The sequence below is a fragment of the Falco punctatus genome (assembly GCF_963210335.1).
Source record: "Falco punctatus genome assembly, chromosome: 2".
Taxonomy (NCBI): domain Eukaryota; kingdom Metazoa; phylum Chordata; class Aves; order Falconiformes; family Falconidae; genus Falco; species Falco punctatus.
In genome coordinates, this window is record NC_137581.1 from 71190304 (window position 1) to 71203004 (window position 12701).

Sequence of the window (12701 nt, forward strand, 5' to 3'; positions counted from 1 at the left end):
CAGTAAGCTAAACTAGGGATGTTTTGAGAATGCATACCAAGGAAAGGCATTCATTTATGCTGCTATGGCGTCCTTTCATTCATGGTGGAGCCCACTACACACAGTTACATGTTTTCAGTTAAGTTTGTGACACTGACTTAGAAGCATGATTCACTGAAAAGTATTCAAAGACATGTCCTACCTGAAAATTACAGATGAAGCAGGAAAAGAAGAAAAAAAAAAGAGGGAAAGGAAAAAAAGCCATCAAACTTTAGTTGTACAAGCTGAAAATAAGGCAAAGCTAGTTCACAAGTAAACTTGTGTATTGGATCTGCTTACTGGTGATTCAGCATTCAAAGTGATGATTTCTTCATCGTGATCTAGTAGCTTGCAGGCATATGCAATATTAACAGCTGTTTCTTGCTTGTCTCCAGTAAGAACCCAAATCTGCAACCCAGCTTTGCGCAAGTTTGCAATGGTTTCTGGAACACCATCCTGTAAACGGTCTTCAATGCCAGTTGCACCTAAGCACAGAGAAAAAGAAAAATACTCCACATCAAATGGACAGTTAAGAGTTCACCTGAAATTGCAAGCTTGGATTTTTTGAAAAGCAACAACAACAAAAAAAACCAACCAAAAATCCCAAACCCAAACAGCAGTCACTTTTATTGGGAAATAGCTAAACTACCAATGGTTGCGAGATTAGGGCAGCTTTTTGGGGGTATCAGGAAAGAGGTGTGAAAAGTAGCTGGGTTAAACATCTGCATCAACAGTCATCAATAAATCCAGAATTCAAAACTTCAAAAGTTTTTGAAACTTTTGAGAAAAACTGATGCCACTTCTAGTCTCAGAGGTTCACAAGGCTGATGTATCTTTGCTTATTGTCTCTATGCTCTGTATCTTTACCATCTTTACCATTCTTCCAAGTGTTGCTAGAGAAGATACTGCTGCTCCTAGAAGATAATTTCGGTTCTTAAGGCTCTCAACTGCCTTTCCTCAACTAGAAGAGGCTGGGTGACTAGAGATTTCTCCCTTTTGAAGGGGAGTGACAGTGGGACTGCAGCTTGGTGACAGCACATTAGGCTGAGGACATAAACTTTTTCCTGCCTTGTTGCTGCTCTTTGCTCTTGCAGAAAGACACTGGTTGACAAATGAGATACAGCAGAAAACAAATCATAAATCCGTTGGCCATGATATGAAAGTAAAATGTGGCTTTCAATGTATCTTTCTATCTGTTTATAAGAGACTGGGTATATTTCCTACGCTTACATAAATGAATTGTCAGAGACAAGATTTTAAAATACTGTAGCAAAAGCCACTCAGGACCAAGTTCAGTGTCACCACTGATACATCAGTGCTACACTGAGTGTCAGAGAGAATTTCAGAGAGTTTCAATATGAGGAAATGTAAGCCCTCACTGCTAGAGAATGAGAAGGTGACAGACATGCAAGTTACCTGGAACAATAGGAAAAGCAAAGCAAACTTTGCTCAGCTATTTATTATTCCTATGGTTGTTCCTTCTAAAAAACATTTTAGGAAGAGAAGTCCACCTGAAGTCTGAGCACCAGTCATGTAGGTGGAAACACATTCTTAGGGCAATGTCAGGAAAGCTATTATTATCCAAACAAAGGAAAAGATTAATTCCTTTTCTAGACTCACTTTTTTATTCCAATGACCTAATCATGACTGGTCATTGCAAGATACAAACCACAGTATGAGGTTCTTGGGGAACGACTGAATGGGTAGTTTACTTCTGGCTAGAGCTCATTTACTTGTCTGGCCATTCAATTTCACTTCCCACTCCACTCCACTCCCCCCCCTCCCCTCCAAGTGCAGGCAGAGCCAACAGGCACAACCATGGTGGGATCTTCCTGGCTAAGGCGGTCTCAATTACTCACCTCATGCTCCCACTTAAGTCAAAGGAGAGAAGGAGACACTTCAAGGGTCTTCATCTAATCCCAAAGTGGGTATTAAGACAGACTAAATGAACCGCACTTTCTCTTTTTTTGTCTCTCCATTGGTTATACAGAGAGACTTAGAGATGTGTAGTAGATACATCAGAAGTTGGGTGAGAAGGATCTAGTCTCCCAGACACAGGCATGTGGGCAATTAGTGAAGGTTGTTACTTCCAACAGTGTTATGGCTGTCCCAGTTTCTTTGCCAGAGGAAGCAGTTGGATGCATGGAATAATAGTGAATATACATACATTTTAGAATCTCAGTGCTTTCAGCATCTCAACTCAGCAGAGGAAGAGTATGGCTTAGTTCTTGGAAGCCATTTTACACACATTGATTTTATCTGCATCATCATGAAGTACTGCAATCCCCTCCCACAGAATGCCCTGGGTGCGTGTGGTGAACCAGATAAACATGAGAGTTGATGCCTCTCGCAAATGCAGTTTATGCGCTTTTGCTTTATGAGTGTCTCTGGTGCCCCTGGAGTCATGGAAATCTCTGACATGTCGAAGTGGCACTAAGCTAACAAAATTCTGTAGACAGTTTGGGCCAAGCCCCCCTCCTGTTTACAGCAGCAGTTCCCATTTATGATATTATGTCAAATTCATCCCTGGTATTACTCCACTCATTTCACTAGTGGTAAAATGATGGCAGGAGCAGGGAAAACAGGGTAGGCCTGTTATGTTAATTATATCCCATTCCTTTGTGGTGCTGCACATGACAGCCATGACAAAGTCCAAGAGAAGCCAATTTCTGTACTGTCAGAAACCATTTAAGGGAAAGAACGAATTTCATAGCCAAGCTTTCAGAATTTTTAACACATTTTCATTTCATGTTCGGCTCTCATTTCATTACCTAGCAGATGCAGATTCTTCTCTATCCGCAGTGCTGACTGAAACAGAAGTTCTTCACGATTTTCAATAGAGGATTCTGCTTCTAAATGACTTTTTAACCAACAGGCATACTCTTCCTTGCTGAGAACCTAAAAAGAATATGTGAGGGTACAGTCAATGTGATGCAGAGGCATTCATACTTTTCTGAATAAAATGAAAAAGGAGTTATGAATCAAGAACAATAAATTAATAAATGCCTTCAGTAATCTTTGTCAAGGCTCTCCTTAAAAGCAAACTAAAAGTCTGCATTTACTTACTCTTTTTGCAATACAGAGGGTTCGCAGCCCATCTACAGCATACAGATTAAGGTAATTCTGAGTTTTGCTTTGGATTTTTTTTTGATGTTTGCCCCGAGGGTCATCTAGATAAGAATAAAAAAATAAATTAGTGATTGAAAAATAGCAGCAGCTGAATGGCCTCAGAGAATAAAAACTTGTCTACAGTACTCACTGTACTGGCACTTTATAACTGATCCATTTAAAGGCTGCTGATGTCTCCTGGGAAACTCAATGAAAACATTCCATATAGAAAAACAATCTCGTCTTTTTGTTCTATCTTTTCTGCCTTCTCTCTTCAGAAGTCGTTTTGAATGTATGTTAGAAAGACCTTTTTTTTACTCCTTAAGTATTTGTTTGGCCAGAATACTTTGAGAAATCATGATAATCTCAGCAAACAACAATGTCAGAAAACGTATGATTTTAAATACGCTAGTAAAAAATGCTTCTCGCCACATCTCTTTCTGTGCAGAAAAATTACACTTTAAAATAGCAATTAATTTTCTGTCAAGGTTAGTATCTCAAAAGAAACAGAAACAGTACTCTTTGTGTATCTCAGTGTATGTAGGTACTTTTACTGCTGTACTGATACTACCTATTGGCCTAGGTCAATGGCAGAAGTTCTGGGTATGATTTTGATTTCATGTACAAGAGAATTTACAACCGTGCAGACCTCCCAGCTATCTTCTACCTTGAACGCAGCAGCACAACTTCCACTTACTTTTCACATAAAGCCACCTGTAAGAACTCAAAACCAGGGCTAAGCATGTGTTCCTTGTCTCTGTTTAGCTGGGATTGGTTCAATGTGATCACACTGTGATCAAAAAAGAGTAATGAATATGATGGTAACACATTTTGTTCCATCTTGTTACCTGAAATGATGTCTTCAAAAGTTAAAAACAGGTGACATACATCTTTTTTACCATCTAGGATCAAGACAGGTTCATGTACAATGTACTGTAGTAGCAATCTTAAATAATATGAGTTGCAGGGTTAGTACTACAGTAAACATACAAGCTGGTAATTTTTCAGATTGGAACCATTGAGTGAGAATGACTTGCACATTATAGCAGGTTTTCCCATCCCTTGATGTAATTTTTATTTTTGAAGTCTACATGTTTTTTTGGGGTATAGCATCATTTCAGGATTATAATTTTGTAATTGGAGCTGTTCCTTAATGCAATATTTGTGTTACTGGTAATTGCACAGTAACCATCCACAGAGTCAGGTGAACACCACTCATCACCAGAAGCCTGAGCACCTAAAGAAACCTACTACCTATGGTCTCCGTTCATCATTGGATGTGCTCACCTTTCTCAACTGACCATACTGAGGACCTAAAGGCACTAACTATATCTTTATATTAAGCACTTAGTACAAGTATTTAAATTAGATGGCATAAATATCTTCATGTTCAGTGCCCATTTTCCCAGTGGGCGTTCATACTCAATTTGACCTTATTATGTGTAATAAACTTACACAGCATTCTGTCTATAAACTTACACAGCATTCAGCATTTTCACATTTATCCAGCAGCACAGTGTCTAATGGGGTGTTCAGAGGCTCTGTCACAAACACATACAAGTATTAATGTTGTAGGAAGGAAGGAACTGGGAGCTTGAAATTCCAACATTCTGGTTTTTGTTCCTGTTATCTCAACCATCTATCAGCATATAATCAGAAGTTAGAAGAGGGGAAGGAATCTCTTGCAAACAAAAGTCAGTTGTTGAGATTCTTTTTAGCTGGGATGCAGTCTCTACTCTAAGCACTGTGACCTCAGGCACCGTGTCAATGGAAACCAGCAAACAAGTCTTCTCCAAAAGCATGACAGAAAGCTAGGGGTGTGCTGCTTGCTTCATTTCCTCCCGTAATTGCTAGCTGCGGAAAGCCAGCCCAGTCATTGTTTTCTCAATGACTTACATTCACAGTTCCTGTGTGAGCTGGGTATTGACTCAAACAGTAACTTTCTTATTTACGAACATGGTGACTGTTGAGATAAAGTAAAAACAATACACGCTTGGGAATAATTTCAAGGCTTTTGAAAATAACTTTATGCTATCAGAAAACATCAGGTGTCACAGTTTCAACCAGATATACCCACACAGCAAAGAGTCAATTCAAAAAGTTTTTAAGTTTTGAAGCACATGGTGATTTCTGATTTTCTGTAAGACACAACTGAAGCTACAACACAGTATTTTTACTTCTGATTTTGGGCTGTTCCTCATGTCATATTTTAAAATACTATTCCTCCCAATCAGGGACGTTTGTGTCTGATGGGACCCAGTCATGACACATATGTTTGAGCAGGGAGATCACAGACACAGTGTTGCCTTGGTCCTTCAGTCTAAGGGCGCATGTACCACAAAGTCTCAAAGATGCACGCTTGATGGGTGAACAATACACCTGTCCCTGAGGCACTAAGACAGAAAAGAGCAAACACTGGGATTAGCTGTCATGTCCATTCACTTACTAGTCAATTCCTTGAAATGATAAATGCCTGAATTCTCATACATCTCCTCTCACAGTCATGTTCCACCATCAGCAGAGAACAGACTGAAACCACCAATAGATCCCACAATATAGATAATAGCCACAGCATAATCTTCTGAGGTTTTCTCTACCTGGGGAGCACCTCCCTGTAATGTGAAAAGGGTGCTGTTCCCTCAGGAATTGACAACATATCCACTAACATTAGGATACTTCAAGCAGAGACTGTTAATGTAGTTCCAGGAGTGAAGCTGCTCAAGAGAAATGTCAAACATTTTTCAGACAGATCCACTGAAATGTATAGAATTTCTGAAGCCAGCAGTGGCTTAGAGCTTAGAGGGCTAGAAAACAAGGGAAAGTGCTTATGATGTTCTAGTAGCTGCACTTGATATTGCTTGCAAAAGCATAACATGCTAAAACTCATAGTTCAATTTGGGCTAAGAAACTAAAAAAAAAACCTAAAAACCCCTCTAAACCCCCACCATTTCAAAGCCACCTTCAGTCTGCTAGCCTGTAAAGATGGTAGAATCCTTGTATTTGCCGAGCTGCAGAATCTGCCCACTGCCAGCACCATCTTCGGGAACTCTGCTTCCCTTTATCTGACATAGACCACCTTTGGTAATGTCACTGTTGTTTAGTTTTCTAACTGTCCTTGCTGTTTTTACCTAGGTGGGTCCTAGATCTGCCTGAAATTTGCCTGAAAATTCCTTGATCCATTTAGTGTACTGTGAATGGACACAGCAGTTTCAAACATTGTTATATGGTGACAAAATATTTAAGACTTGGCATAAAATAATCTTTTCCTTTCTTTTTAATGGTCAGTTTTCATTCTGAGAACTCACTTTCAAACATTATTTTCTGGGTATGTTATTAGAAATTCTCAATACTACAGATTCTCTATTAGTACTTTCAAGGAAACAAGTTTCTACAGATGCTCTATATATCTTCTGTGATATCAGATCTTTACTAGAAAATTATTGATGAATACTTTGTTGTTAGTTAAGGACAAATTGCTTTTAATTTTTTTGGCTCAGATTTGATTTATAAGGCTGTAAACAGAAAACTAATACCAAATTTTTTCTGTATTTCATTAAACTAAAATTACACAGTATAAGCCTTTCACAATTGTTCACTCCAACTAATGTCAAAGTAATTTCATTGCATTAGTGAAACATGGGAAGTACCTCAGCACTTTCTATTATAGACAGGGCTCTGTCTATTCATACCGGGGTAACCTTTAAACACTGGATTAAATTCAGTGTTGAAAATGCAGTAAATTAGATGCAAACTGATGCATGCAAACTGAAACCCATGCATCTCCTCTAACTTCTGAAAGCTTACAGGGTTTTTCTTGAATCCAACTGGTTACAATTAGCAGCTAATTAAAATTTTCCCTATATCTTGCGACATCGGGGGGCTGGAGAAGTCTCCATGCTTTAGGGAAGTTCCATGTTGACAACAACATGTTCTCAGCTACATGTCTATTCCCTGCTAGTCAATTATGTATTTGAAGCCAAGATTTTTCATCTGAACAGCATGTCTCCTTTTGCCACATCCATTCTGTTTTGATGGCTGATTGATTCCCAGTGCCCTTTAGCGTCATAATCAAACCAGCATAAATACATTGATTTATGCAAACATATTGCAGCAAAAGGATGCAAAGATTCACAAATGAAAGAAAGAGGGAAGCTGCAATAGGAAGAGCTTGGGTTTCACATAAAATACTCAAATAGCCAAGTACCACCAGGCAGGTTTTCTGAAGAAATGTAAATTGCTTTGGCAGAATTTCCAGAAATTCCTTCAAAATAAAGTTTGCTAGTAGAAGATATTGTACAGAAATTCATTTCACTCATTCTTATAAGGTAAGGTACCAGTTATCTATTACAGAAAATTTGCTATAATAACAAAGTATTATAGAAGAATACTTTGATGGCTGCCATTCTACCACTCCCTCTATTCACAACAAAAGCAGGCAGGTCTACTTGCTAGAGAAAGCAATAACATATGATGAGTTTTTCAGCAGTTAAGCAGAACTGCCTCCCACCACCTCCCACTCCCGCAAAGGTAAGTAAGAGGTGTACCTGAAGAGGAGGGCAGAAGAAGATCCATAATAACTGAATCTGCTCCTTTAGTGTAAACATTTATTTCATCTGTGAGAGGATGTCTGACCACTACTGACATCCTCTTCCTGATGGAATCAAAGCCCAATGTATGTAATACTTCAAAGCTTAATGTTCCCAGGTGAGGTAGCTCCACTGATACCTGGTCAGATAGCCTTCCAACCAGAGAACAGTTATACGCCCTTGCTGCATAGACGAGAGCAGCTTCATCTGGACTCTCTGCTTCGTAACGGAGTTCCCCCTCCTCAGGTCCACTCCCCACAGCCGTCCTGCCCTGCTGGGAGCTGTAGCCATTGTTATTCATCTGCGCAGAGTACGCCAGCTTTTCTTCCAGTTTTAAAAAAGTGCTATCCGTAGATGTAGATGAAAGCACACTTAACCCAAATCTGTTCACGGATTTGCTTGTAGCTAGACTAGATGAACTGCTGCTGTTAGATCCAGTCAAGCGACTTGGAGTGAATCTTCTTATGAAGTCTTCTATGGTTTTTACTGGAGATTTTAGTTCAAAGCGATCTCTAACCTTGAGAATTAAAAACCAAACCAGTGAACAAAACCCAAAGAAAAGCTGTAAAAGAATTCGGACATGGATATCCAGTCTAAGCAGCCCCAACTAAAGAGAATAATTTCTCTGAGAGCAAAAAGTAATGGAATTTGTATTTTGAGAAAGGAAAGTAAATGGACAAAACTGACTCAACAGCAAAACTTACTAGAACTACAGAACTGTACCTGTGTGTGAAACCACATAAATTTGTGTTAAGAACATCTTTTATTTTTTCACATCCTCAGATATGACTAATGGATAGACCATCAAGGTTGCACCACCACCAGCAAGGCACCCTAAAAGCTACCATTAGTATGAAACATTGGCATTCTTTGTGCCCATTCAGTGAAGGTAGTAAAAAAAATGTTAATGCAACAATTTTCTGTCGAGAAGTGTTGTATCAGAAAAGTTTTATGAGAATATGCCAATGTCAACAACATTCTCAATAGGAACATGTTGAAATAAATGATTTCCACTGCCTTCTCTTTCAGCATCAAAGCATTCTGCTTCAGTTTTATCACTCATCTCAGTTTACATAAATCTTTTTCACAGATACAATGTTATTAATAGTAATAGCATATTCATAGTAATATGTATTAAATTATTGTATAACAGTGTAGCATTCCTGAAACAGCAGAACCGAGCATTCTCCAAATGTTTCCCTGGCACAAAACCATGTCATTTTGCAGACTAGTTCACTTTTTATTCCAATCTGGACCAGAAACAAATCACAGAATTTTCTCCAGAATGGAAATTCCAGATGTTGGTTAGCTTTAATACTACATTCCCTTATATTTTTGTCTTACAGATCATCTTGGGATTGAGTATTTGAAATTCTCATTCATCAATGACACTGGTTTAGGCCAATTTAACTGTAATTATTGTTACTGTAATATAAAAATGTTATTGTTACTGTAATATAAAAATATTAACTGTAAAAATGATAATTATTTCTCATAATGAGCTTAAGATACATCTTTTACATAATTTGAAAGTTTTAAGTGATTTTTTTCAACTATATTATTTTTTAAAACTTTTAATAAATGTCTCACTCTTCTCTTAATTTAGTCCATACATATAAAATATTCACAGACAGCTTATATTCTTTTTTGGGAAATCCTGAAGAATTACGAATTAGTTTCCACGCATACTTACACACATACATATATTTATTAACTGAATAAGTTACAGTACAAGAAATCGGGGAACTTTCAGAAGTATCTTGAAATTGTTGATGAAAGCATCTTACCTTGAAGGTAAGTGAAATAGCCAACATACACCTTTTAACTAATGCTTAACTAAACCCATTCAATCACATAGTGGTTCTAAAAGTTGCCTCACAACTAGTTCTAGTTGTTTCTTACTGGAACAGGAGGTTTTCATTTCCCCAATTTACAAGATAAATATAGTATCAATACAAAAGAGGCTTAAACTCTCTTTTGCTGTTTCTTTAACTCACCTTCTGTCGGGGCTGATTTGGTGCAGTAACCATGACTGTATTACATATAGTCAAAGCGATGAAGAAGTCAAAAATATCACATAGTTCTGGACTCAGATGGGATAACGGCTGTTCGTGGCTCCTCATGACCTCCAGATGTTTTGCACATTCATTCACCTTTTCTAACAAGCTTGGGTCAGGTGTGATGTCCTTTTCCTAGTAATAAACAGCAGTGATTAACATCTGTGATTCTGCAGATTTCCAAAGCAGCAACAGGCAATCAAAGCATCCAAAGCAGTGTCAATATCAAGAGTTTTATTGTGGCCCTGCACCACAGAGTGGAGGTAAGGAGGACTGTAAGACACTCATTTTAGACAATAAAGTTAACAGTGAACCTACCTACAGAAAACGAAATGCGAGTGTGTTACGAACATTTTCACTACAGATAATTATAGCAGCAATATTAATCTACTTTGAGGGTAGTGGATAGGAGAAGAGTTACATACTAATATTCCTCCTCCTCCCTGTCTAATTCAAGACTATATTATCTATTACTAAGGAATGGTACACTACAGAGATCAAAAGAGTGGAAAAATTAGACAGCAATGACATTCAAAGCTTGGCCTCACATCAGCACAATAAAATGAAACCATGCTAGAGAACAAAACCCATCCATATATTTGAAGGTAATTCATGAAACACAGAACACCTTCCACTCTATTTCATCAGTACTTTCCACTTATCTAATCTATTTCTTGTTAGAGCAAACTCCAGTATTATGATAGGAGGATGCAAAAATACAAAAGATTGAAAGACAAACTGATCCAAGGCTCTTCCTTCAGTATCTGCTGATGCTCAGCAGCTTATGAATCTGAGCAACCACAGAACCCTGTGTGTAAAAACTGCAGATTGAAATTGGACCAAGACAGCTTACTCTTGACTGAAATCATGAAGTTCCATCAGTGTAAACACCATCTTTTTGTGTCTATATTTGTAATTTGTTTTAAGGGTAAATTTGTGTCAACAGTGCACAATGCAAAATCCCTAAATGAGCAAAACTTGGCTTCTCTGCTCTCTTATTACCATTCAGCTCATGTAAAACTTCCACAAATTACAGTAGTATAAAATAAATTAAACAAAGAAAAGTTTTAAGGACATAAATTCACTAGTATTTTGAAAGGTAAAGGTTTTTACTTTTAAAAATACAACATATGCAATCCACTGATAACCCTGAAGTACGCTAAAAATCATACTACAGTGTAGTCAACAGTGTCTAAGAATTGGAATACACAGTGTCCAGCTCAGCACTTTGTTAGTTTTAAAATCCTCTGACAAAAGAGAAAAGGCATACACAGAGCAATTAGAGTCGTTAACCTCACACCTTATGCTACTCTCAGCTTCTGTAGATAAAGGGAAGGCATACATTTTCTTTTCAAAATCTAAAACAAAGGTTTTAGATTGTCTTTGCCTTTAACTTGTTCCCACAGAGAAGGTATTTAGATAAGATCTATGGCAACATTTGGTTGTTTTTGTACAAACAGCTCTGACGACAGAAGAAAAAATGCCAAGATGAAGTCACATCTTTTCAGGACACTGTTCTATTAAAAGACACAGGACACTATGCATTCAGGTCTCATGACTTACCATTGGGCTACTGAATGCAGTGTGCTTCGAGAGTATGCTTGCTCTTTTTGCTTCAGCTCTGCTACCCGTGCGCCGGTGGGTTTTGGTGCTCTGGCTTCTGTGTATTACTTTGATACTCTGATGGCTGCAGATACTATCGCGCTGGGATAGAGTTCCTCCTTTTGGAGCTGCCTCGTCTTCCTCAGAATCAGGTTCTTGGTACATTGCTAAGCGTTTGGCTATCGGTAAAAATACAGAAGGAGAAATGCTGTGTATGTTCAACATGTCTTGAGAAAGAGGGAGAGGGTCACAAAGACTTTGTTCAAGGGATCTGGTTTTAATATTATACTGTGCTTTCATGGTATTAAAGATTGATTCCATTATCAGGAGATAACAAAGTCTGGTCCTAATTGAATGGTAGTATCTAATGGAGGATGCAGATAACATAATTAAAAATGTAATACAATACACTGCCTCCCTCATCATCACACTCTCTGAAAGGCAGTTAGACTCTGCAGTAACTCACTACATTCCTGGATACTATTCCGCAGCTCATTCTGATGAAATCAACCAAATAATTTGGTCTTCACTTGCAGTCCGAGAAGGAAATGCAATGCTTAGCAACATGGTTTAGTGATGGACTTGGCAGTCCTGGGTTAATGGTTGGACTTGATGACCTCAAGGGTCTTTTCCAACCTAAATGATTCTATGATTCTATGAAATGAACAATCCAGCAAATTTTCTTGTCCTTTCCAACAGAACATGGAAATTTCACAGAAAGTATTTTCCAGCAAAGTGTCGCATTTTTCCAGTACCAGTTAACTGACATCTGAAACATCCTCAGAAGAGCATGTCTGTAGAGCACTACTGCCCTTATTTTATATAGAGAGATGAGGTACAGACAGTGTAAAAGCCTTGCTTAAGGTCAGGGCCATCTGCTGCAAAGTGGAAACATGAACACTGATTCGTGACACATAGCCGAGTGCTAAAACCACCCTGGAGTCCATCCCCTCCTCTCTGGACAGCATGATAGCCAGGACAACGCATCATGCAGTATCAGAGCCAGGGTACCCTCACCTGCTGCAACCCTTGTTCTATCACTATTTGTTGCAGTGAGCAGCACCTAGTTTACATGGAATGAAAGAGTTTTTCCAAATGAGATATTTTAGATGAATGCTTCCCCAGCCAAGAATCCACTACAATTAATGTTAGAAACCAGTCCTGGCAGTCTGATATACAGAAGGTAAAAAGGAAACAGAAAGAAGAGGTGTGAAACAGCCGTGCAATCCAGCCCCTCTATTGACAGGCTCTGTTTAGTTCTGATGTATAACAAATTTTTCCATTCCAAAATACCATGGACATTTAATAATCTGGGTTATTCATTAGGCAG

At 38.4% G+C, this 12701-nt stretch overlaps 1 protein-coding gene across 1 annotated transcript in view; it reads right to left on the reverse strand.

Annotated features, from left to right (window-relative positions):
- The window catches only part of ATP10A (ATPase phospholipid transporting 10A (putative)), a 118497-nt gene that overhangs the window by 17883 nt on the left and 87913 nt on the right, over positions 1-12701 (reverse strand). Inside the window, exons 8-13 of the mRNA XM_080377363.1 lie at positions 11333-11550; positions 9710-9904; positions 7671-8229; positions 3085-3188; positions 2790-2916; positions 319-503 (exon numbers count right to left, since the gene is read on the reverse strand). Of these exons, the coding sequence (XP_080233489.1) occupies positions 319-503; positions 2790-2916; positions 3085-3188; positions 7671-8229; positions 9710-9904; positions 11333-11550 (1388 nt within the window). The remainder of the gene's footprint in view (positions 1-318; positions 504-2789; positions 2917-3084; positions 3189-7670; positions 8230-9709; positions 9905-11332; positions 11551-12701) is intronic.